Source organism: Telopea speciosissima, chromosome 8, assembly GCF_018873765.1.
Source record: "Telopea speciosissima isolate NSW1024214 ecotype Mountain lineage chromosome 8, Tspe_v1, whole genome shotgun sequence".
Taxonomy (NCBI): Eukaryota; Viridiplantae; Streptophyta; class Magnoliopsida; order Proteales; family Proteaceae; genus Telopea; species Telopea speciosissima.
Window position 1 is genome coordinate 14658068 of NC_057923.1, and position 25069 is coordinate 14683136.

Sequence of the window (25069 nt, forward strand, 5' to 3'; positions counted from 1 at the left end):
TGTAACCTGGAAATTCTCATTTGATAGGCATTCCCTATGGGGCTTTCAGCCCAGCTACTAAACCATCTGCAGCAGCATCTCTTACTAAAAATCATCTGAGTGACTGTGTTAGCAAGGACCAAGCACTTCCCAACACTCACCTATCGAGATGGAGGTCAGGCCAATCTGTGATGCTATCAAACAAGTAAAACAGCTTAAAATACCAAGAATACAAGTCTGGACACATTGTAAGGCAGTCTTCAGCAATGTGTATGATCGCTGGCCGTGGGGTGTTTACCCTCTCTTATTGAAAACTAAGAATTAGCTGTCATTTGATTGGTGTCAGTTACTGTATCAAAGGGCCTCAGGTCCATTCAATAGCTAGTTGGTGAATGTAAATTTAGGGTTCATGACTGTCCTCTGTGGTTTGAGTTTCATTCTGGTCCACTCCTATATTAGTTTAAGTGTGAGGGTTTGACTATGCATTAGCAATTCAAACTAAATAACGACAAATTATTGAATTACAGATATTGCCAGACTATAGACAAAATATGTAGGGTACTCCTTCACAAGACCATTGAATGTTAAGGATCGAGAACCAACCCCAACACCCCCTCCCCCCCCCCAAAAAAAAAAGAAAAAAAAAAAAGAAGGGTCAGCCTAGCTCTGGGAACTGTTGGTTGCTAATTAAGCTAAACCTCTTAAGTATCAACAACACTGGCAGAGATTGATTTCTTTGACTGCAAACTACATCAGAGATGCTAACTATGGTATTTCCATTGACATAATCATGTAGACAAGTTGTTACAATGTAGTTAATAACATAAAAATTACCCTATCAAATGGAAATGGGATTTGTGCCTTTGGGTGATTGGAAAAAAGATTTATACCTTTGTGCCAATCCAAACATACCAAGTGTTCCCCCCGTGTGAAGCATCACCACTTTGGTATCCTTATCAGAAGTCTTCTGGCAAAGGAACGTCGCATGTTCCCAAGCAGCCAAGGTGTAGATAGGATCCACGAGAACACCAGTTTGGTTTGCAATTTGTTGACATGCCTCTACCTCCCCCTCCAACACATTGCCAAATCTGGAAAGTATACAACCTCTCCTTTAATATAAAAGTTAGCTCACCAGCCAGCTTATGGACATATGAGCCACCATTCATCACATACACATGCTTAACTTCAATATTTCAAATAAGACAGTATTTGAAATAGATACAGGTCACACAAATTTCAGCAATACCAGAAGGCGAGATTAGTTGAGGTTAAATCACTCCGAACATCAACTTACAGAATAAAGAATAACGTTCAGATGCATAAATATTACTACCAAAGAAACAATTTGTGCACAAAAGGGGCTTCAAAGTGGCAAGCTAACAAGCTATATCGGTGGCAACTAGTAGTCATGATCCAGCATATGTGCTAAGCACATGAGTATCACCAGCACTGCAATACATAAGTTCAGGGAACATGTTTGACCGTCTTTGAGATCCAAACTAAACTGCAGAATCCAGTTACTATGGCCAAAAATTTGCACACTAAGCAATTCCTGATTTGACCTCATCTAGTTTGGAGGTGATGCAGCTCAAGAGGAGTGGCTTCAAAATAAACTAGGAAATAAAGAAAAATACAGGATAACAAGGGTCAGAGAGGACCACAAAACCCTGGGGTCTCTTGAGACTCACTCAATGTTAGAAGACCTCAATCTCACAATGGGGCTCACCATGGAGCACCCACAAGTTCCAAAAAGACAAATTATCAACTCTACCTTCTAAACCTAAAGATACATATATAAGGGAGGGGGAAGAGCCATTGGAAATGAACCGCTAGAATATAGCCACTGGAAATGTCTTGGACAGAGTGCATTTGAAAAAAAGAGCTGTTCCTTAAGAAATACGCTGGAAGAAAGGGAGGAAATGAAGTGGAAATTAAAAGCTCATCATCATGATTACATCATTCTTTGCCGCTTTGAAACAACTCATCATCAAGTTTGAAACGGCGACCAGAGTGGCAATTCGATCATATTGCCCATTGTTGATTGTGCTTCTTGATTTTGAATCGATTTTGTAAACTTGCTAGCTACAAGAATTGGAACTTGCTCTAATACCAAATTGATGCAGCTCAAAATGGGTGGATTCAAAATAAACTAAAAAATAAAGAAAAAATAAAGGACAACAAGGGTTAGAGAGGATCAATTGACTTTGGGGTCTCTTGGAGACTCACTCACCATGAGAAGACTTCAAACTCAAAATGGGGCTCACCATACCCACAAGTTCCAAAAAAAAAAAAAACAACAAATTATTAACTCTACCTTTGCCAAAAGATACATATATATAAAGGAGGGGGTAGAGCCATTGGAAAAGAACCGCTAGAATATAGCCGTTGGAAATGTCTTGGAAAGAGTGCATTTGAAAAAAAGAGCCGTTAATTGAGAAAGACGCTGGAAGGGAGGAAGTGTAGTGGGCATTAAATGATCATCATCATGACTACATGGGGGAGTTTTCACTAGTCCCACAAATATTTGGCCTCTTGAAGCATTAGAAGGTCCAACCAGACAAATCAGATATTTGGCTTCCATCTCCAATTAAGACAGTCAAAATCTATTGACAACATAAGCTTATATATTGATTGAGTGTGACAGACTGGCTGTTTAGTGCCATAATCCCCTCCACTCATACAAGAAGATATACTGCCAAATAATGTTCCTTTTTGTGGTTAACTTGACTGGTCATTTTTTTTTTTTTGATGAAACAACAAAGTGAAGTGTAATCACACAAACCACACACCAATCCTAAAAGGTTAACCGACTTTTGACTGGTCATTATATCCATATGAATACACAATCCAATGATAATATTGATGTTCAAAAGGATTGTATTATCAATACATCTATTGTTGTTATTTGATGATTATGATATCAAGTGTTCATGTAGCGTAGAAAACACCATAGTTGTCACGGTGTCTAGGCGACCCAAGGCGTTGGAGAGGGTCCAAAATCAAGGCAACACCAACAAGGCGCCCAAGGCACTTGGACGCCTAGGCGACGCCTTGACAACTATGGTTGACACACTAGATTAACTTAAGCAAGCAGATTGGATGGAAAGTTAGAGGAAAACCAAAAAATATACTGAAATGACTAGTTGAGTTGCAAACAGTTTACTTTCTTCGGTGGGAGCGTTCTACCCAATGAACAATTCCACCATCCAGTCCATTAAAAGCATGGTCAGAAGGATGCAAAGCCCAATTCATCTTGAAATCAGAAATCAAGCGTTCCTCTTGCTTCTTGTATCCTTCAATAGAATCCGCTAGCATCACTGCAGTTACCTCCCATGGCAGCCTGATATGAAGCAACATTACTATTAGACATGCTTAGTGTTGCTCCCTTGAATGCTTCTACAGATATTCAACTTATCACAAGAAAGGCACAAAATGATCAAAACATCCTCCAGTTCAGATAAAAGAGATATTTAATGGAAACTGGAACATACCCTAAACATCTGGCTCCAATCCCTAAACCAATTGCTGTTGTCCCAGTACCAGCATCCACAACCAGTTTTATGGGCTGTTCTTTCCCAAATAAATGAGTTTGAGAGAGGTACTCCACAAGGCGAATGACACCTGAAAGAGGGAACATTTATGAGTCATAAATGTAGAAATGAAAGGTTATTTTACTTCATCAACAAACTCCGGTCCATAAAACAAAATGACACTAGCTTGGGCAATAAAATGAGTTTGAATGATGACAATGAAACAACAAAATAATGTTTACCAAATTCATCATGCCCAAAAAAACAAACATAAATGGCATAACTAGGATAGGACTCACTAATCAATATGTCCATGAAGGAGATTTCACAGTAAACCAATTTCTGTCAGATGATTATTTCCATATATTCTCCAACTCTCCAAAAGAATGCGTGATGGATCAAAGAATGAAAAGATGAGAGGGTTATAATAATTCGGTGGGCTTCATTGTTTGCAACGGTATCTCTTACTTGGGTTCCATACAGATGCCTGGTTTCTATGCACTACATTGTGGCATTTCAGCATATAAGACATATCAGATTAAACCTAGGTGCAGAGGAGTAGAGGGACAAGGGCTGGATATGCATGTCATATCATAAATGCCACTTGGAAGATATACACCATTACACCCTTAAATACATTTATACATATAGGAAAATGAGATCATCAAGATACCAAGAAACAATCCTACCTAATAATCCAAAGGCATCCCCTGCACCTTCATTAATTATAATAACTTTTCTAGGATATTTTCCAGCTCCACATGATGTAACAGTGTTTCTCAAAGCATCTACTTGTGCAAAGGTTACTTCCTCAGAGTTCCAAGAAGCAAAAGATTTATTGAGTAAATCAGTTAACCGTATCACAGAACCACCACCTGCGACAAAATCAGCATGCCTTTCCAGCATTTCTGCTCTGTTTGCATATATTGATCTTGGAATGTAAGTTACATTTCCATACATAGTGGATATCAGGTTGTAGCCTGTCAAAACCTCAGGTTGTTCTCCTCGTAGAAGTAAATGTGACTTCAGTCCTCTCTCTGCACAAGAAACAGCTACACAACATGCAAAGTTAATCTTCTTAGTGATACAAGTCTCATTGTACTGAGGAAATAAAGGCTGCATGACTGAAAACAGGATATGATGATTCCCTACCGACAGCCGCTGTGTGTGCACTCTGACAACCTCCACATGTGACCTAAGAAATGTCCCAAGAGGATGTTATTTGGGCTTGGACATTCCTAAACCAATATGGACACCATCAATAATATCATTTGTCTCTCTTCCCAAAAGAAAGAAATCTTTACATTTAAAACACATGTGGAGTGGTGTGATGTATCCATAAGTTACAAAGAAAGAAAGAAACAGAGAAGGCCAAAGGGGGGAGTTTAGGGGGTTCATGGAGTGAATATGAACAAAATAGAGAAGGTGAGAAAGGTCAGAAATAATGTTGACTTGTCTTTGAGAAAACTCAAAAAGTGAAATAAACAAGAAAACACAATTTCAAGTCTTTTATTTTTCAAACGAAAAAAAAAAATCTAGGAAGCATGGATTGAGGATTAAAGGTGGAAAAACATGTGAATGAGAAACAGCTCCTTTTAGCATATAAACTATTAACATGAGATTCCCCGTATCTTGCCTAAAGTAAAGCAGCAGAGAATATAACTATAATCATCCAAATAAGCAATATGTTCCATGTTAGAGATCTCAGGATGAAATGGTCCAAACTTAACTGAATGTGTCACACATTTACCTTTAAAAGATCATACTTTTAAAAGGGATGGAAGAGGACATTCACAGACTACTTGAAATTGAGAGGGGATGGAATCTATATCCTGACCCATAAATGAGTAATCTGGGAGATTTGAGTGCCAAGGGAATAGCATCTCACCACATCAGTAACCAAAAGATGCTCCAAAATCGGAAGCAATCCATCCAGTTTTCTCGCTTTATTACCATTCACCAAAGGATGCAACAAATCGTCCCTCACAACATAAAAGGATATTCCTTGCTTGTTCTTCTCAATCATGTCACCTAAAGATGGTTGTGTATTGTTTGAAAATGTAACCCTGACAGATGCCCTTCCTCGATGCTGTAATTGCATCTCAGACAGTGTTATTTGGTGGATTTTTGTATCTGGACTAAGCAATGCCCATCTTCTAGCAAGCAATTCTGACATAAAGGATTTACCACAATGCTTTGGTTTAGGAATGTCCTGGTGGTAAAAGAGAAATTTTATCAACCATATGTTGGACTGTAGGTCCTTTCCAAAGAAATAGAGAAAATTATAAGTCGAGAGAGGTCGATGCAAGATATAGTGGTCTATACACTGTATATATAAACTAGCAGCATGTTTAAAAAAAGCACAATACTTTAGGACATAGAGTTGAAACATATTAAAATGTAAAAACAGAACGATAGTCAGGACTCGACTTTGAAGTGTGAATACCAGCACCCAAGTTTGCAGTATGTGGAAAAAATGTAATCCAATTGGTCAGATTTAGGAATAACTATTCAAAAAGCGTACTAGATTGATCACCCACCTGAGAAACCCCAAACGGTCATGAATGGAGCAATAAACCCCTAGACTTCATCAAACCAGAACCTACCAAATATGCCACAGATAGTTGGATAGCAGGTGCAATGCTTGGGAAATTAAGGATGACTTGAATCCAACAGTAAAGCACAGCTTTCTCAGGTTTCTACACTTGTGTGCAACCATAAGGCAAAGAGCCCCTTACCTCTTATAAATATTTCACTCCACCCAATACCATCGAGAACACACATTGAACCATGCATGGCATGGGCAACATAACATCAGGTTTTCAGAGCTACTTTACAGATCTGCAGATCCCTGTTAGGAGAGGATCTGAACCTAATGCCAACTTCGAGGCACTGAATTAATTTTTTACAAAACAACCACTTTAGGCTGATCCTTATGCACAAGCCACGTCTCCTAGACACACAACAGCACTATTGACACACCATGGATAACGAATTTACATTGACTTTGAAGTACCTAACACGGATACAGCATCCATCTTGAAGCAGCTTAGCTGGTCTTTTGAATGATCAACCACACTGGGACTGAAACACAGCCCAGACTCCCACAGGGAGCATGAGTGACAGAGGGCACAATGGCCTAGAGTGTTTTGAGTATGTTGATATCAGGCAACTAAAAATAGCTACATGTCAGCCAACCCGCAGGAAAGTTAGTTCAAAAAATAAACCTCTTGGCCTGAGTTTCAATGCAGCTTCAATTCCCCAAAAGATCCCATGTATCTCTTGTGCTGTTGTGCTTTAAATTATTTTCAGCTTCTTGGGAGGGGGGAGGAGTCATGCTGCCATTTTGTGTCACTAAACCTGCACTTCTCGGTGAAAAGAGGAAGCTTTTAGAACTTACCTTGATTCCTAACCATCAAGGCAAGTTGACATGCCCACATATATACGGATACAAACTCTGATAAGGGAAAGAAGAACAGGACTCTTAAATTCCCCAAGTCCAGCACTTCTATAGGGACGAACATATATATATTGTCAAAAGCACATCAAAATCATGAAGTTTCTGATTGTAAAATTTGTTACAAATAAATCTTACATTTTGTTTTTGGGTTTTTGATTGACAATACAAAGAATGAAATTGAATCTCAAGAATAGCATATAATTGGTTAGAAAAGAGAACCTTATTTTTCTGTAAGTAACCATGCAATACAGTATCAATATTGTTTCTGTTGATACAGGTACATTAAACATGCTCAGCTAACCAGGTATTACAGACAAAAACCATAGTCCCCTAAAGTCTCATGGAATGATCCTCTGGCTTCCCATATGTTTTTGAAATGCTCCCTAAAAGCGCTTGAATTTCTACATCTGGCCCTAACAAATTACTCTTGGACATTCAAAAATAGTCAATTTTATTGGCAATTCATGCAAATCTAATTGCTTACCGAATTTTTTTTTAAAAAAGGCCAGTTTTATTTATGCACAATGGACTTTGAATTCCCTTAGTTGTCCTGAAAATACCCATTAATTACTTTATTTTACTATTGCCACCTGTATTACCATATCACCCATAAGTTCCACCCTATTTAACCCTCAAATACTGAATCCTCTTCAGTTTGAGACATCTTTCAAACCCTTTTATGGTATACAGCAAATGCCCTTAGTAAATCACAACAAAATACAAAATACTTTAAAAAGAAAAAGAGGACTCTACCTATAATTTTATTGATGAAGGAAAGCAACACAAGAACAACATTGTGATGCAGATTCATCACCAAATATGGCTTGTTTCATTGGGAATAAGTCTAGGGTTGGGTTACATACATGTTGGGCCTTTGATCCCATGGGTTTCTAATGTAATAGGCCACTTTTATGGGCCTAAAATATGGGTATATAGGTTGCTTATGGAATTAGCCCAATACTTAGTTTATTTTTATGTTTTTTAATTGAACCGGTTCAAATTGGTTGCATCCAATTGGTTCAATTCAAGTGATCATGTGACTTGGTTAAGTGGTCATGTGACAACTTAAGTAATCATGTGATGTAAGTTGGGCTGGATTAAGACTCTATAAGTCCAGCCATGTTTTGAGTCTATTTCCTTTAATATTCTAGTTTCCTAGTCAGTTTAAGTTACCTAATAGGTTAGGGATAGGGTTAGGCCAATCCTTTTTAGTGTCTAAGTCTATTTTTGAGTCTTCTATATAAATTTGTAAGGGAGGTCAGCATTAGAAACGAATTTGATTAATAAAAATTAGCTTTATGCTTGCTGCCATTGCTGCTGCTCTTTGTGAATGTATATCCTTGTGGATCTCAAGGTGGTGAAGGGTAGGTGGACTCCTGCAACTCCTTGCATTGTGAAGGTCGGGAGGTTTCTTCAAGTTATCAAGCTGCTACCATTGTTCTCTGCAATCCAGTAAGTTTGAACCTGCTATTTGTTTTTAAACCTTCTTCTACCAGCCTTTATCTTCCCTTAGACCTAATCCACAGTCCCCTCCATCCATCAAACCCTAATTCTCCTATTAAACCTGTACTCCTACCTCCACTAGGACTTCCCCATAACTCCAGTTTTAGCCATCACTTTCGAACCCTACTTCCAGCTTATATTCCCCACACCAATCCCCACATTCGACCTTAACCCTAGCCCTTAGTCTCCACTTTATCCCCTCCATTCCTTCACTCCATTAAAACCCAAAACCTGCAACACAATTCTGTCCAGAACTGCAAAATTTTAAAACCTTCCCAAATCCTATTATTTTTATACCATATTGACCCCCTAGACCTGCCCATTAATACCCTATAAACCCATTTCCCAATATCCAACCCTAACCCTAGGAATTGACCTAAATCCTAGTGCTGTCCATTCGAACCAGCAACCCCTTTTGTTATTTGATCCTGTTGTTTGGCTCCTAGTAGGTCTCCTACCTATCTAGGACTACATTACATTGTTTCTATTCAAGGAAATTACCAAGGTAAACCAATTACCTCTCACTTTTTTTTTTTTCCTTGGCCCTTTCATTTAGTAATTCTCTCCTTTTCCTTCTCTTTTTTATTTTGATATTTCAGTAGTTTATTTGATTGCTTCGTTTGTCTTGTTAATCAGACAATTCTCTCATTTTCCCCACTCATTTGGTTTCAATAACTCTTATCTGCCTCCTTGGACCTTTACACGGGAAGAAGATTTAAGACACAAAAGAAACCCGAAAATATTCAATGCAACAATTAAGCCACTTCAAAGTCCAAATAACTTCCAGTCTTTTGCTATCATAATTATTTCTTGATACGATTTTCCTTTTTTCCATTTAGTTTGATATATTCAATGGTGTATTTGATAGGTGATGGCTTTGACAGACAAAATGTTTCTTTCATGATTAAGTGCATTCTATAGACTCTGGAAGAACTGAACAAAGCTAGACATCTAGAGTTAACTAGATATTGACGGTGCCTTATATCTAATTTTAGGGTTGAAGATTGGATTACAAATTGACTCAAACAGATTTTAACTAAGGACTCAATCTCAACAGTGGATTAGTCAGATGAATCAAATCACTATCTTCTTCTAGTTAACGAACAGTAAGAAACATCCAGCTTTACATCTGGAACAATCATTTGCAGAGACTGCACAATCTCTAAGACATCTGGAATAATGCAACCAGCAACCTGATCCTTGAGTTTAACCAATTAAAACCAAGTTCTGTTTCACCCAAATAATTAAGTTTTCAAATAAATCATTCTTTGACATTTGAGTATTTTGACCACCAAACAATGTAAACTACTCTTGTAACGGAGGGAAGAAAAGTACCCGGGAACTGTTCGAAAATGCCCTGGAACGAAGCTCGTCCTTCGTAGCGGACACTGCAGAATTTCTTGGTAACTGTTGGAGTCTCATCGTGTCTTGGCGAAGCTGAACGTTGGAATTGATTCTGTCTACCGCCAAGCCCAACCAGGATTTTAGTTGGAACGGAATACAGAAGCAATGGTAGAGGCCTTTAGTTATCCATGATTAGAGAAGTTTTAGGGTTTTAGTCCATGACACTTCCCTCCTGTGTGACCCATCATGGATGGTCCAAAAACCTTAGATTCGGACTATGGATCTGAAAACCAGTGATCCGGTCCAAGAATCCTAAAATCCGATATAAACCCATTGATCCGGTCCCAAAAACCCTAGAGTTGGCCGCTCTAGAGTGGTCGGAATTGAGTTTGATAACGGCGAACTGAATTAGCCAATTCGATCTATCCAATTCTGATTTCTAAACCCGGTTGGAATCGCTGTCCAATTGTCCAATCGCGCCCGATACCATTTAGTGAATAATCCCAACACCCGAAACCGAAACCGAAACCGAAACACGGCGTAAGTTAAGTTTCGACCTTCTCTTATTTACAGAAAACTCGAAATTGCAGCCGCACTACCAACGTTACTTGCAGGGTTTAGTTCTGCTTCTGAGTGCTGCTAATCTGAAGACTAAACCACCTCCTCCTCCACCCCAAAAATTAAACCCTGAAGGCGAGGAGACGAGAAAATATGTCGTCTTCTTCTTGCCATGGGCTTCCGGATTTATCTCCGGACTCACTCGTTGCATCTGGTCGAAGCGCAGAGAAGTTGAGCTTGCCTTCCCTGCAAGCGAAGATGAAGTGCGACCCTGAGGGCTACGAGTCCGAGTTACTCCTCCTCTACCGCCACTTCGATTCGTCTCTCCAACTTTTCGAACAACAGGCTGCTCTCAATTTCACTTCCATAGGTGGCGTCGGCGGTGACGTCTCCGTTGCCAAGGATCTCGGTGACATGGTCATGTTCCTCGCTCACGTCACTCCTTTCTACCCAAATCATCTCTCTCAATTCCCCAAGCAGCTCGCCGACTTACTCCGCTCTGCGGCTCGTTCACTTCCGTCGTCTCTCCGCTGCCACGTTGTGCAAGCCCTTATTCTTCTTATCAACCGTAAGGTATTTCACAATTCTTATCTAATATTTTTTTCTCATTTCCCTCTCCTTTATATTTTTAGTAATGTTTGCATTGGCCTTGCACACCAGAACACGACATGCTTTATTCAAACACCACCGGCTGAAAATTGTTGCATCTAACCCACTCTGAGTTCTGCCTTGACGCGGCCACGTGTTATTTATTTGTTGTAAATCTTTGATAGCTTCAGTTTGAAATTTTTGGTTGTGGATGAATTCAAATGCCAAAGAGGACCTTTATCTGCAAATGGCAAGAACTTCTAGGTTTTTGTTCATTTTGGTTCGTAAGTACTAGGAATTTTATATGACCTCTGCCAATTTCAACGAAGTCGCCAAAAGAATTTTTGGCCATGATCCTTTACTCCTTGTAAAGACCGAAATATTTTCAGTGCTTTTGAACATATTCTTTAACATCTGATCCCATGGGCTGTATATGAACCTCTAAAACCCAGACCAACATTTAGTGAATTGGTAAGACACAAGCTTATGTAATGTAAGCTTGCTAGATTTGAGCTGGCCCAGAACAATTACTATTGAGTAGCATACCATCAAACAACCACTGATTAATTGTAAGCAATATCGACCCTGCCTCATTCAAGCCTAAATGGAGTCCAAGAGTTTTTACTTTTCTTTTCTCCATCCAAGGTTAAGAATCGGGAATTGGATCCACGAATCACCTAATTTGGATTGGAATCGGTGGTCACTGCTCCCAATTCTTGAAGATTTGATATGTCCGATTCATGGACCAAAACCTTAGAATCGTTGAAATTTCAGATGAGGGCCAAATCTAGGGCTTTTTGGGACTGATTCCGGTCCCATCCAGATCAGAATGGCACCAACCGATTCAGTCCCCCAATTCGTATTTTATAACCTTGCTCCACCCCACCCCAAGTTTTTTGGATTGTGGGATGGAGAGTACATCCACTAGCTAGATGACTTGTAGATACCACTGGAGATCTATTTAGCTTACATTCTTTTGTCTGTACTTCCCGAACTATGTCACATTTCTTTGTTTAACAGGTTGTTGATATTGGAGATAATCTTGCTTTATTCATGGAACTTCAAACTTTAGGGGACAGGGCTATAAGAAAACTGGCCTTCTCTCATGTTGTTCATAGTATCAGGCGCATGAACCAGAAGCATGAGAATGAAGCCAACAATCGGAAACTTCAGAATATCCTATTTGCAATGCTTCAGGTTGGTAGAAATTCTCATAGCAATGTTGTTTCTATTGTCTCTAAAGTATAATGTGGAGTGAGAAATTTCATTGTTAATTAAACAACCTGACTCAAGTTAACTCATTAAGCCTTATCCTAGACTACTTGGGGTTAGCTACAGCAATCCTGTTCCAGTAAAAAGGGCTGTAACTTGATCCGGGTAACCTTTGGCTTTTTTGCACAAAGCAGCCATTCTCAGAGTCAAACCTGTATCTTCCACTAGTCCACTCTATTTTAAGCCATCTACTGTTTACTTGCATGGATTGAGGGATTGAGATTTGATTGCAGGTTGGCCTAATCAATGCCTATAAGATCTGGACCAGGTTGGCCGACAGGTTGGCCGACAATATTGGAAGTCCATTGTAATCAATTTAATCCTCCCAGGGGATTGGATGATTCACTGTGTAATGTAGGTTGGATCAATCCCACATGATCACGATCTCCATCAAGCTATCTGGATCAGGATTGGCAAATCCTTGGAACCTTGTTCTCAGGAACAAACTTCTTTGCTCACCCCTTTATCTAGGTTCAGGATTGGATCCTTGAAACTGGGTTCTTTTAGGCTTTTACCACCTCAAGTTGCACCATATTGTTCCTTCTTACGAGTGCATTCATTTATCTTAGTTGCACATATCTGAACCATATCAAGTGGCTTTCTCTCATCTTTTAACCAGCGGCAGAGCTAGGATTCTCTTTCAAAGGGGACTAAACCCTATTGCTCCAAGATAAAGTTTGATAGGAAGGAAGTCCCACCAAGCTTGGTGGGACGTAGTCATTTGTCCTAATGCCTTGTGGTAAATTGGGGATGGTGGAGGGCCGGTTAGGGAAGAAGGGGAAATTTGAGAGGGATCTCAGAGTTGTAGGGGACAGAAGAGGGAACACACACACACAACCATTCTCCTTGCGCAAACTAACAGTGTTTCGGTTGAAATTTTGGTCATTTTGACTGTCCCCCTCCCCCCGGTGGGTGCAGAAATGGCCAACCGAAATTCAAGGAAAAAAATGCACTGTTTTGGTGAAATTTCGGTTAGGCTGAACCAGACCTAAAACCTGAGTTTTTGAACTCTGCCCCTGGCTCCGCCTGTGCTTCTCACCTTTTTCATGTCCTATTATATTTAATTCTCCATGCTTTTGAATGGAATCTCTTGTTCTTATTTTTTGCTTTATTTTAGTCAAAGCTGATCCATACTAAGTCTAGAATTGTCTATTGCATCAGCAAGAAGATGAATCAAAAGCTAAAAGGTCCCTTACTGTACTCTGTGATCTTCATCGGAGAAAGGTCTGGTTTGATGATAGGACAGCAAATGCAATTTGCACTGCATCTTTTCATTCGTCTTCAAGGTACAAATATTACCTACTCTGTTGTTATTATCATTCTAGCACAATGTAGTGAAAATTTGAATCTGAGTCTTTCAGGATCATGATTGCTGCTCTATCGTTCCTTCTTGGTTTTGAGAAGATTGATGCTGATGACAGTGAAGGCTCAAGCAGTGAAGATGATATGACTTCTGAAAAGCCCCACGTTGTTATTAGCAGGGAAGATGTCTACAAGGTCATTTTTACAAACTACTATATTTCCTCTTTGTTTGTCTTTGGAATTTGGATGGAGCTCTGTTTTTGTTATTTAATTTTTGGGAAAAAGATCCCCATATTCCCGTGCCCTCACATTCATGACACTCTCTTTTCTTCCTGACAATGTGTAACCCCTACTGATGAAACTGATTCCTGCGGCCCGATTGATGTAGCATGGGAGATTTGCCCCCATACTATAGTGGCATTGGAAACCCTCTCCCTTTATTTTCTTAGTGGCTATTGTTATTTGATTTGTTTAAGAGTACTTATGGCTTAAGTCTGTTATTGGGATGTACTTTGGTTAGTTTCAGGAGGAAGCTTAGTGTTTTGTCTCCCACCTAATGGCTATCTAAATACCGAAACCTTGGAACCTGTAGCCTACAAAGTTCTAGAACTGCAGTCAATCAATAGCCCTAATTAACAACAAATCAGCAACCTGGTTTAGGGTGATTGTACCTGGTTGCAAGTTGCAACCTTGGTCACAAGACCTCTAAGATGTATGGAATGGGTTTCCGGAATTAGAAGTGTTTCCAATGGTTAAATTGGAAGATATCAAGGAGTTATGAAAATAAAAATTGGCTAAAATTTAAAAACTTGAGATTAGAAACAGCAGAAAACAACAACTAAAGTGAAGAAATAGCAACTGTAAACAAAATAGAAGTGGGAAATGAAATTAGTAACTAAGGAAACAAAGTAAGAAGAAGGTGTAGAAAGTAGAAAGCAGCATAAAATAGAAACTAAAACAAGTATGTCGCTGCTGCAGGACACCAAGGAGAACAATGAGCTGCCACTAATGGGACACTTTGCTATTCTGTTTAGGTTTTCAGCTAGAATAACTTTGTTTCTTGTTCTTTATAACCACGTTGCGGTTCCTCACCTGCAGGCTCATAACAAAGGTACAACTAGAAGCAAGAAAAAAAAGTTAGCAAAACTGAAGCGTGCCACCCGAAGCATGGAAAGGCAGCAGAGAATTTCTCAAACCAAAAATTCAAGTTATTATTCACCACTAAGCCATTTGAAAGATGCACAGGTTAGTTGTTTCAATTCCAGCCTACGTATGATGTATTGTATCATTACATATTCTTACTTGCATTGTGCATGTAGGGATTTGCGGAGAAGCTGTTTTCTCGTCTTCAAGCTTGCAATGAACGTTTTGAGGTACATAATGTGCAACTTCTTTTTTCGTAGTATCTTCTGCATTTCTGCCTTATTTATTTCTTGTAGTTTCTTATATAAAATAGATTTTATTGGAAGCTGGGCAGACCCTAAAATGCTAAGATCTTTTGATATTATACAAGCACAGATATATTCTACCATATCACATGGAAAGTCATGCAAACTACTTGTCTTAGATAATCCCAAAGTATTTTCAAATCGAACAAAAGTGGTTCCTTTGCCTTAGACCCTATCCTATTGGTTTGGCTCAGCTCTTAGTGCCCTAATTCATTCATCATGGGGATGAACTCGCTCTTAAATCACCGAGGGACAAACTGAGGGCGGGAGTGCAATTGAAATTGTGAATTCCAAATGCTCAGAATGCATATTGAAAGGAAGAATTGTGAATTTAGCGGATCAATGTGGTATTCGCTTTCTCTTTACCATGCCCCAGGACTTTTGCTCATGGCCATTAACAGTTGCTGAGCCACTCATTTCCATTGAAACAGGGGTTCTGTAACTTCTATTCCCCTCAATTACATATACTGAAAATAGGGGTGTTCTGTAACGACCCAACCCCCCTTGGCATGATATTGTCCAATTTGGCCCATGGGCCTCACAGCTTTAAAACCTGTCATACCAAGTATAGGAGGTTACTCTTTATCAATAGCTCAGGATCTCCCTCCCTGGCCGATGTGGGACTAAGTTTGCATCCTCTCACCGATCTACCTAATCCCCTAGTACTAAGCCGTCTTTTGCTGGGGACACCTCAACGACCTCCCAGGTGGGCCGGTAGTATGCCGTCTTCTTGGGGCGTTACATGTTACATCTCGTTTCCAAACCCACTTCCCTCTCTTATTCGTTGCCACCTTCCCAACCTCTTCTCCCGTCTTCTTCTCCCCCATTGCCCAGTAGGTTGTAGCAGCTCCCAAAACAAGGGCTCCGCTCATCTTTCCAAGGTGACTCTACTCTCTTTTGTTTTCAGTTAGTATCATAATTAATTTTTTTCCGTTACATTTTTTTGGTTTATTTTACTTTATACACACAAACACACACAAAAAAAAAAAAGATTTATACATTGTATATGTTCTTGATGCACTCTTGAATTTAATGAATATTTGAATTTAGCCCTCTCATGGTTTCGCTCAGTCCCACTTCCAATCTTGCTCTACACATCAGATACTTAGGTTTCATTTGATAATAAAAAGTTAGGTTATTCCACTCTCTTCAAATATTTGATGCAATAAAAATGGGCATGAATTGGGGGGGGGGATTCCAGAGAAGACTGCATAATTAAAGAGTAAAGTGACCAAACCTAAATCTTCCTCAAATCGATTTTCAGTTTCAAATCCTAAACGATTTGGGGAAGATGAGGGCAATTTGGTCACTTTACTCTTTAAATTTGGTGGGTTTTATCATAAGGGCACTTTGGTCATTAGATTCCCTGAAACTAACGTCTAACGTCCTAGACTAACGGACTGGACTAAAGTGTTACAATGTTTGGAAAGTAGGGGTGAGTTTGGAAATAGTAAAGTTTCAGGGTGCATTTGTACAAATGGGCAATTTGAGAGGGGGCATTTGAAAAAAACCATAAATTAAATACTCACCAGCCTTATGTAGTAGATGCATATGTTGAAGCTCCCAGCGGTCATAATCTTCAAGAAGCTCCTATTGCCACGTGGCAGCACATTGTAGACTCAATCTTTCATCATGTCCATAGCAGCATGCAATTGTGGCATGGTGGACCGAGACAAGTGGGCCTAACACTTTTACCACCTTGCCCAACTGGATCCAAAACTCCTTAAATGCAATGGTTGCCTGTGCTACCCTACAACTAGGAGAACTCGACTCCCTTACACCCAAACCATTCTTCAGATGCAAACATAGATCTGAGTCCAGCCTTCTTCCTCTCAAATCTCTTTAATGCAATATAGTTTGTAGTGAATCTGGTGATTCCAGGCCTGACCAAGTCCCCACCACACTTCTCCCTAAGAAGGTTCAATGCAAACCCATGGTTGTAAATGAAGGTACTCACCTGTCTGGCTCTCTCAACAACACTCTGCACTAATTTTACCTTCTCCATGCTCTTCAGCGTCAAGTCAATGCAATGGGTTGCACAAGGGGTCCAAAAGAGCCGATACTTACTATTATTCATCAAACTTTTGATCAACCTTCTTGAAATTGCTTCCATTGTCCGTTACTCCCACATCCCCAACCACCTCCTTTAACAACTTACAAGTATATTTTGCATCCTTTCTCTCCATTGATGCATCCACAGATTTGAGGAATGTTGTCCTCCCGTGACAGAGAACCATAAAACTTGATGGACTTTCTTGCAGGCACAGTCCAACCATCACACATAATCGTGACCCCATATCGCTCCTACATCACCCTCGCTCATCTATATAGTCGTGGAGCTCTTTTTTCTACCAATGCAAATACACGTTCATCATCTCATATGCGGTGGACTCCTTGAATCCTGGCCTAGCCTCAGCAGCCGCATCTAGCATTGTCTGGTAATAGGGCCCCGTAGTGACGTTTGTTGGGATGTTGTGGACTAACAACTGCTTAGACACAGCCTCCTCAACCATTCCCTTTATATTACCCCACATCCCCTTAATTCTGCGTTGCTTGTTGCCTTTTTTCCCATAGATGTCGGGATCTTGCTGCAGTACGGGGTCCACTTGTGGTGGGACCACTGGAACTGGAGGTGGAGGTGAAGGTGAAACTGCCCTATTACTTTGAGATCTCCCGAGGGAAAATAAAGGCTGCCTACCAGACGAACCAGCTCCTTTACCACAACTACCACCTGCCGTAAACTGACCAGCTCCTCTGTGTCTACCCTGCTCCTCGCCTGTGCCCGCCTAAACTATCTAGCCTCTGCCTCTGTCTCCAAATCATCAGGCACATACACTGGGTCATCACTGTCATCATCACTACCCTAATCCCCCTGTACTAGGTTTGGGCAGGTCGCATGAACTGCCTCCTCTAATGCTATCCTGGCCTCTCCTTTTCTGCCTTCTTCCTCTGCCCTTCCCTCATGCTTTCAGCTATGGCCCTAGCAATCTCCACAAGTACCATGGTGCTTGCCATCACACTTGTTGCATTCCCAGCCAAATGTTGTTTCAGTCTTGGGAAGTTTACTAAAACTTTGAATCAGAGTTTGAGCAACTTTCTTTGCTTACTTTGGACTACAATTTGGCCATTGAGATGTATGTGGGGTCCTCCATCACATGGACTAACCCATGTACTGCCAAGTGGCAAATAGTGAAGCGTTATACTTCACTAGGCATAAAGAAAGACCCTTTTCTTATTAACTGAAGTGTAGCTTGGCACATTTTGAGAATGCAATTCTGCTTATTCCTCCATCTATTTAGCTAAACCACTCCTGCTTCACACTTTGTGGCCTTTCTTCTTTCACATATGCTTATAAATTATTATTGTTTTTCACTTCACAACCATTTGAATGGTTTCAGGTTAAGATGATGATGTTGAAAGTAATCGCTCGAACTGTTGGACTTCACCGCTTGATTTTGTTAAATTTCTATCCTTATCTTCAAAAATACGTTCAGGTATTTACATTTTATTGTTGCTTTAAAGTGTTTATTCTTTTGCATTCTTCAAACAATGAGCTTGGGTTTTTTTGGTTGCAGCCCCATCAACGTGATGTCACAGAGTTACTTGCAGCAGCAATTGATGCCTGCCATGATATGGTCTTCCTTTCTGTTGTTTAGCTTTTAGTATTTTCTAATTTCTATTGCATTTTCTTCATGCTTAGAAGTTCTTTTCTTCATTTTCTTGTCTCACCACTTTGATGGACTCGCTGGTTTTATGTGAATAGGTGCCTCCCGATGCAGTTGAAATGTTGTTCAGACAAATAGTAAATCAATTTGTACACGATCGTTCCCGCACAGAGGTGCTTATAATATCCTATTAAGTTGGATGACCATTTCTTTGATTGGCAATCAATTGGTTCATGAGATAAACTTTATTTTTGCAGGCAATTGCTGTGGGATTGAATACAGTAAGAGAGATATGCCTACGTATGCCTTTGGTATGTTTCTCTTTTCCATTTTACCCATTTCTTGCTGACATATAAGCTGTTATAGAATGTAGAATTGTAGATGCATTTTGTAAGCTATTGTAGATGTCCTAGTTCAGTTGATATGCATTCTGTTTAACTGTAGAGATGATTTGCCACTCAGTTTATCCTTTCCTTCACCTGTTTCTTTTTGTTGCTTTTGATTTTACAATAAATAATTTACCCAGAGAGTCAGTGTTTCTTAATTCTTAACCTTTCTTTCCTGGCAAATAGTTGATGACAGAAGAATTGCTGCAAGACCTTGTGTTATATAAGAAATCACATGAGAAAGCTGTTTCTTCTGCAGCACGTTCTTTGATTACTTTATTCAGAGAGGTAGTGTATTGTGCCCTTGTCTGCATTTTTCCTGTTCATTGTTTTGTTTGATTTGGTCAGTCAATGACCAATGTATTTAATTTGCTTCAGATATGCCCTTCACTGCTTGTTAAGAAGGACCGAGGGCGCCCTACTGACCCAAAGGCAAGGCCAAAAGCATTTGGAGAAGTAAATGTTGTCAGCAATGTTCCTGGTATTGAATTGTTACCACAACATGGTGGTGGTGATGATGATGATGATGAATCTACATTCAGTAGCTTTGATGATGGTGAGAAATGTGCTAGTGATGATGAACTACACCAGTCATTTTGTGGGGATTCTGAGAGTGAGGATGATGCCAATACAGAAACAGAAGATGAAAATAATGAACAAGAAGGTAGCGATTCTGGGAGTGAGGATGATGCCGATACAGAAACAGAAGATGAAGATAATGAACAAGAAGGTAGCGATTCTGGGAATGATGATGCTAATGATGACTAAGATCTTGACCGAAATCTCATTTTTTTGAGAGGTCGAGTCGAGTTGGTATACGAGTTAAAAAATTACACTTTCTTGGTCGAGAACTCGAGATCTTGGGTAAACAGAGATCTTGACATGAGATCTCAGGTCAACCCAGATCTCGACCCATCTACCTCTTTAAAAGTCACCTAACTCGATAGAACTCGATCGAGTTTTGTCCAAAAGCTGTTTTCTTCCCCATTTGAAGGTTGTGACTCATTTTAGCTCTGGATTTGAAGTTGTAACCTGTGGGAGAGTTGATTCAGCTGCACATTTGAAGCAGTGGATCTCACGCCTCATGGCAACAGCTATACCCTAGGATAGGGGACTTGACATGCTGATGACAACTCTTATATGCTTGTTGTGGAGCACTATATGCAACAGTGCAACAACAGTATGTCATGGGAAGACTATGTGGCACTATTGGGCACTGAATACTTGATTTAAACTTAGTTCATGAAATGATAGTTGTAACTTGTAACATTGTTAAACAGTTTGATGTATCACTTTAACATTTCTAATGCTTATTGAAGTTGTTTAGCTATTAATTGAATGTTTTGTTTGCTTTCTATTTCTAAATTGTGTGTAGTGTAGGGTATTTTAGTACATTATCGCCTACCAACTTAGGGTCCGAAGTAAAACTCCTATTTGGACTTTGTTTTTACAAAATCTGATAATGCCATTGTGTTTAAATGGCCTAAAATAAGCTGAATACCAAGTTTTAGACCCAAACTAGGTCTAAAACCCACCAAGCTAAGGTTTCGAGTTGGAAAAAAAAAAAATGCACCAACTCGACCGAGATCTCGGTTTTTCCTAAGGTCGAGTTGGGGTCGAATTCTGAGTTTTAGTAGCTTGGTAAGGGGGGCAAGTATTGAACACGAATTTTGATAATGAAAAAAACTTTTTGCTACTCTCTTCCATTGAAGATTTGAAGATTTGTCTTGTGTTTGATCAAGGCTGGTGGGATTGGTGTTTGATCCAATCAACACCTTGCGGTGTGAAGCCTGGGTGGTTCATTGGTGGGATTGGTGTTTGATCCAATCGACACCTTGCGGTATGAAGCCCAGGTGGTTCTCTTCAAGTTCTACTTTCTAGTTTCAGTCAAAGATTCAATGTTTATTCAAGTTACTCCATCAACAAGTTGCTGCCAATAATTGTTTGCGACTACAAGTTTGGAATCATCCCCATCCCCCAATCTTCTTCTCTTAATCCTCTACATCCCCAAGGCCTACTTAATCAACCAGGGAAAACTCATAGTGACATGACTATTGAGGAAAGGATTGAAACTGCAGAAATATAGAAGGGAATGCTCTTTTCAAGGATGAGAAACTTGAGGATATCCATTCTTCTCCTAATCCTCCAAACCACCCCAAAACCCTAATTTTCCCACCCATCTCCCAAAATTCTTAACAAACCATTCCACCTTCACATAATTGAATCGAGTATTATCCTGCCCAATTGGAATACTCGAACCAAGCTGTTTTCCCATTACCCCATTCAAACCACAACATCCCACCTATTTCTAGAGATCATCCCATTACCCAAATTCTTCACAGACCAATCCAACCATCAGAAACACACCATACTTTAATCAAATTCCATTCCCTACACTAGGAATAATCGATCCAAACCCTAGTCCCAAATTTCACCAAAAAAACCTATTTTTTGTTAGAGTTGTTAGAATATCTTGTATAGGGGTAGTTCTGTCATTGTCTAGTTATAAGACATGACTAAGTTGTATTTTTACTTTATTGTCTTATTTCTCCTTACCTCCCTAGGGAGGCTTGTGTAATTTGGAAGACTTAATGAATGAAGCTAATATGTGTGTTGAGAATCACTCTCAACACACAATCGATTCTCCCATTCTCTTCTCTTCTTCTCATCTCTTCTCTCCTTCTTCTTCTTCTTGCTGTATACTCTTCTCTTACCAGATTCGATCTACCTTTGAGTTTCAACTTGGTATCAGAGCCAACATCTCTGGTTTGAGAGTCGGCTGAGCTCAGTCCTCATCTTCTCCTCTCTTTGGAACCCTATAAATGTAAAGGGGGTTCCATTAGAGGCTGTATATGTGAAACCTATACTCCTTACAGTCTTGGGAGTGGTATTCCCTAAGTTGGAGAGAGTTTCAGAGCTGCTGAAGGTGACTTGAAGCAATGGAGGAAGACTGGCAAGTTACCGCCAGCTTGTGAAGCTTCTTCTTGGTTCTCCTTCTCTTCTCCACATCTTGGCATGAGACCTATTGGAGTTGCATCGCCTAGGGGTGTTGTTTCAGACCCCAAAGCTCTTGGTTGTTGAAAAAGAAATGCTGCCTTCTTGCTAGATGTTTTTGAAGACACGAAACCAGGCTCCTGTTTTCCGCCACTAGGAGTGTCTCGGTTTCGATTCGCCTTTGGCGCTTGGATGACCTTGGAACTTGTCCCATTTGTGTCGTATGGGAGTGCTTTTTTGAAGCCCTAAGAGCCTGCCCTTGAAGGTGGAGGGTCGGAGGACTGCTCTTGTTTTTTCTCTTGCTCACAGGTATCATTTGCTCTGTTTTTGTCTTCTCACGAGGTCTGCTTGTATTGGATGGCTGAATGTGATAATATTACATCTTGATACACTTATTGGGTATTATGGACTAAAGGTTCTTGGCTACTAGCAGAATTTGGTTTGAGTTATACAAGTTTTTGCTCTTCATATGCTTGCTGTTTTTAGGCTGGCCTCGGCCTTGTGGTTTGGTTGATTTGGGACCATATTTTGTATTGGTCTGTCTCCTTGTTTTGGGTTGAGTATACTCCCACTGCGCAAAACAATTTATATTGATTGTTGAAGTATTTGCCTATTATGTCACTACTGTATGGACAAGATTCTGAGGTCGAGTGGACCAATTACAGCCGGCAGCCCAAGTGGTGGTTTCCCAACCATGGCTTCCTTTGATGACCCCAACACCCCCGGATCTCGGTTGTGAAGTTGGACAATACCAACTATTTGGATTGGTCCCGTTCGTGAAGTTGTCTCTACGTAGTAGGGGAAGTTGGGGTACATTCATCGGGTCTATCACGGCTCCCGCTACTCTCGATGCAGGTTATCTCAAGTGGGACTAAAACTCCTTGTCATGACTTGGCTGATCTTTTCCATGAAACCCGAGATAGGTCGGAGATTTATGAGTAAGGAGACTGCTAAAGATATTTGGGATGGTGTATCCAGAATTTTTGATAGAGTTGGAGATTCCACGAAAGTGTATCAAATTCTCCAAAAATCATTCATATGAAACAGGGTGATAGGAGTATATCTCGAGTACTACAACTCTGTTATTAGCTTGTGGGAGGAGTATGATCATTATACCAATCTCCAGTTGTCCAATCCGAGGATCGGCAAAAGTCTACAGGAGCCAAGAAAAGGAAAGGATCCTTATTTTGCTTGGTGGTCTTAACTCGAATATGAGCCCCTTCGCCAAGCAAATCTTAGGGAGGTCTCCATTTCCATCTCTCGGATGATGTGTGCGAGTTATTTGCAAAGTGAGGAAACCCGGAGGACCACTATGGATATTGTACCATCAATAGAGAGGTCGCTCTTGTTTCGAGTTCCCAAAAAGACTGGAAAAGTGGGGGAAAGGCCGTGAGAGATACAAATGTGACCATTGTGGCAAGCTTGGACATACCGAGGACCGGTCTTTGGGATCTTCATGGGCAGCCCCCTGGTATGCGTGGTAGTTCATCTCATGCCCGTGGAGGAAGCGAGGGGAGCTAAGGCTCATTACGTGACATCGAGTCCGAGCCACCTGGACCGCGATCTGCTCCCGATTCCCTCTCACAGGATGACATTGCAGCCCTACGTCGGTTGATGTCTCACCTTGGAGGGTCGGCCACCGGTTCTAGCTCGGAGGGTTGACTACTTCGCCTCGACTCTGCAGGTCTCATCTGCTACCCCTACCGCATCCACTTGGATCATTGACTCTGGAGCTTCCGATCATATGTGGTATGTCCGGTTCTATGATTCCTATTCCATTTGTTACGGCGGGACAAGGTAAGGGTTCTTGATGGTTCCCTTTCCTCTGTCTCTGGTAAGGGTAATGTGCGGGTTACTCCTTCTATTTCCCTTGAGTCCGTCCTTCATGTTCCCGACTTTGCTACTAACCTATTATCGGTGAGTCACCTAACCAAATCCTTACATTGTTGTGTCACTTTCTTTCCTTCTTATTGTGTCTTTCGAGATTTGGAGACAAAGAGGGTTATTGGCGGTGGGACCGAGAAAGGAGGACTCTATCTTCTTGAGCCACGATCCACTGCTCAATCTATCTGCGACTTATGTTTGTGGTCGGCACGACCGGAGTGCTTGAGTCTGTTATGCTTTGGCATCAACGTTTGGGTCATCCCTCTTTTGTTGTTATGAGGAGACACTTACCCCACTTGTTTACTTCCTTTCCTGCATCTTATGTTTTTCAGTGTGAATCTTGTATTTTTGCTAAACATTGTCGCACATCTTATCCTTATCGTGGTAATAGATCTACTGCACCTTTTTCCCTTGTTCATACTGATGTTTGGGGGCCTTCTCCTACTACTTCCTTATCTGGTTTTCGTTATTTTGTTTCATTTGTGGATGACTATTCTCGGTCTACTTGGACTATTTTGTTAAAACAAAAGAGTGATGTTTGTGATGCTTTTAAGGAGTTTTATCACTTTATCAGTACTCAGTTTGGTACTCACATCAAAATTGTTAGATCTGATAAGGGGGGGTGAGTACATGTATGGGGGGCTCCAACAATTCTTTTCTGATAAGGGCATCATCCATCAACTGGCTTGTGTTGACACCCCACAGCAAAATGGGGTGGCTGAACGCAAAAACCGCCATTTGCTGGAAATCTCTAGGGGCCTTCTCTTTGGTATGCACGTGCCTAAGACCTTCGGTCTGATGCCCTTCTTACCGCTGCCTTTCTTATTAACCGGATGCCAAGTCCACTCCTTGGCTCCAAATCCCCCTTGGCTCTTCTTTCTCCTCAATCCTCAGTTTTTTCCTTGTCTCCACGCGTCTTTGGTTGTGTTTGTTATGTACATGTCAACAAATCAGCCCGCACCAAGCTTGATCCCAAAGCTCTCAAGTGCATCTTCTTAGGCTACTCTGATTCCACTAAAGGGTATAAGTGCTACCATCCTTCTTCCCGAAGGCGATTTCTCTCCAAAGATGTCACCTTCTTTGAGTCTATTCCTTTTTTTCTTCTTCCCTCGCCATTCATTCGGGGAGAGTATTTGATGAACGAGAACGCGGATGT

At 40.5% G+C, this 25069-nt stretch overlaps 2 protein-coding genes across 7 annotated transcripts; one reads left to right on the plus strand and one right to left on the minus strand.

The window, feature by feature from the left end:
• Positions 1–664: 664 nt before the first annotated feature.
• On the minus strand, positions 665–10434 carry LOC122671528 (D-cysteine desulfhydrase 2, mitochondrial). 6 transcript variants are annotated; one of them, XM_043868797.1, is made up of 8 exons: positions 10425–10434; positions 9808–9860; positions 5398–5721; positions 4662–4704; positions 4199–4561; positions 3471–3600; positions 3143–3319; positions 665–1067 (listed from the first exon to the last, which is right to left on the minus strand). In XM_043868797.1, coding segments are annotated over exons 1-8 (1341 nt in total). In that variant the 5' UTR covers positions 10426–10434; the 3' UTR covers positions 665–817. The 6 variants fall into 6 exon arrangements, with proteins under 6 accessions (XP_043724732.1, XP_043724734.1, XP_043724733.1 ...); XM_043868799.1 differs by having other exon boundaries at positions 5398–5598; positions 10425–10429; XM_043868798.1 differs by lacking the exon at positions 10425–10434 and having other exon boundaries at positions 5398–5598; positions 9808–9933.
• Positions 10435–19805, plus strand: LOC122671527 (protein SDA1 homolog). Its single transcript, XM_043868795.1, has 12 exons — positions 10435–10947; positions 11983–12159; positions 13396–13520; positions 13596–13731; positions 14635–14781; positions 14856–14909; positions 18383–18478; positions 18560–18619; positions 18748–18822; positions 18907–18960; positions 19222–19323; positions 19414–19805. Exons 1-12 carry the CDS (start codon positions 10528–10530, stop codon positions 19801–19803), a joined length of 1836 nt encoding a protein of 611 aa, XP_043724730.1. The 5' UTR covers positions 10435–10527; the 3' UTR covers positions 19804–19805.
• Positions 19806–25069: the final 5264 nt, after the last annotated feature.

Bases quoted from the DNA above. Each gene is read 5' to 3' on its own strand.
- LOC122671527 (XM_043868795.1), top strand. From the start codon at position 10,528: ATGTCGTCTTCTTCTTGCCATGGGCTTCCGGATTTATCTCCGGACTCA. The intron at 13,521-13,595 runs GTACAAATATTA...TGAGTCTTTCAG, and splicing joins TCTTTTCATTCGTCTTCAAG to GATCATGATTGCTGCTCTAT. The intron at 18,961-19,221 runs GTATGTTTCTCT...CCTGGCAAATAG, and splicing joins TATGCCTACGTATGCCTTTG to TTGATGACAGAAGAATTGCT.
- LOC122671528 (XM_043868796.1), bottom strand. From the start codon at position 9,894: ATGAGACTCCAACAGTTACCAAGAAATTCTGCAGTGTCCGCTACGAAG. The intron at 5,722-9,807 runs GTACTTTTCTTC...TTTTACCACCAG, and splicing joins CATTTTCGAACAGTTCCCGG to GACATTCCTAAACCAAAGCA. The intron at 1,068-3,142 runs GTAAACTGTTTG...TATACTTTCCAG, and splicing joins GAACGCTCCCACCGAAGAAA to ATTTGGCAATGTGTTGGAGG.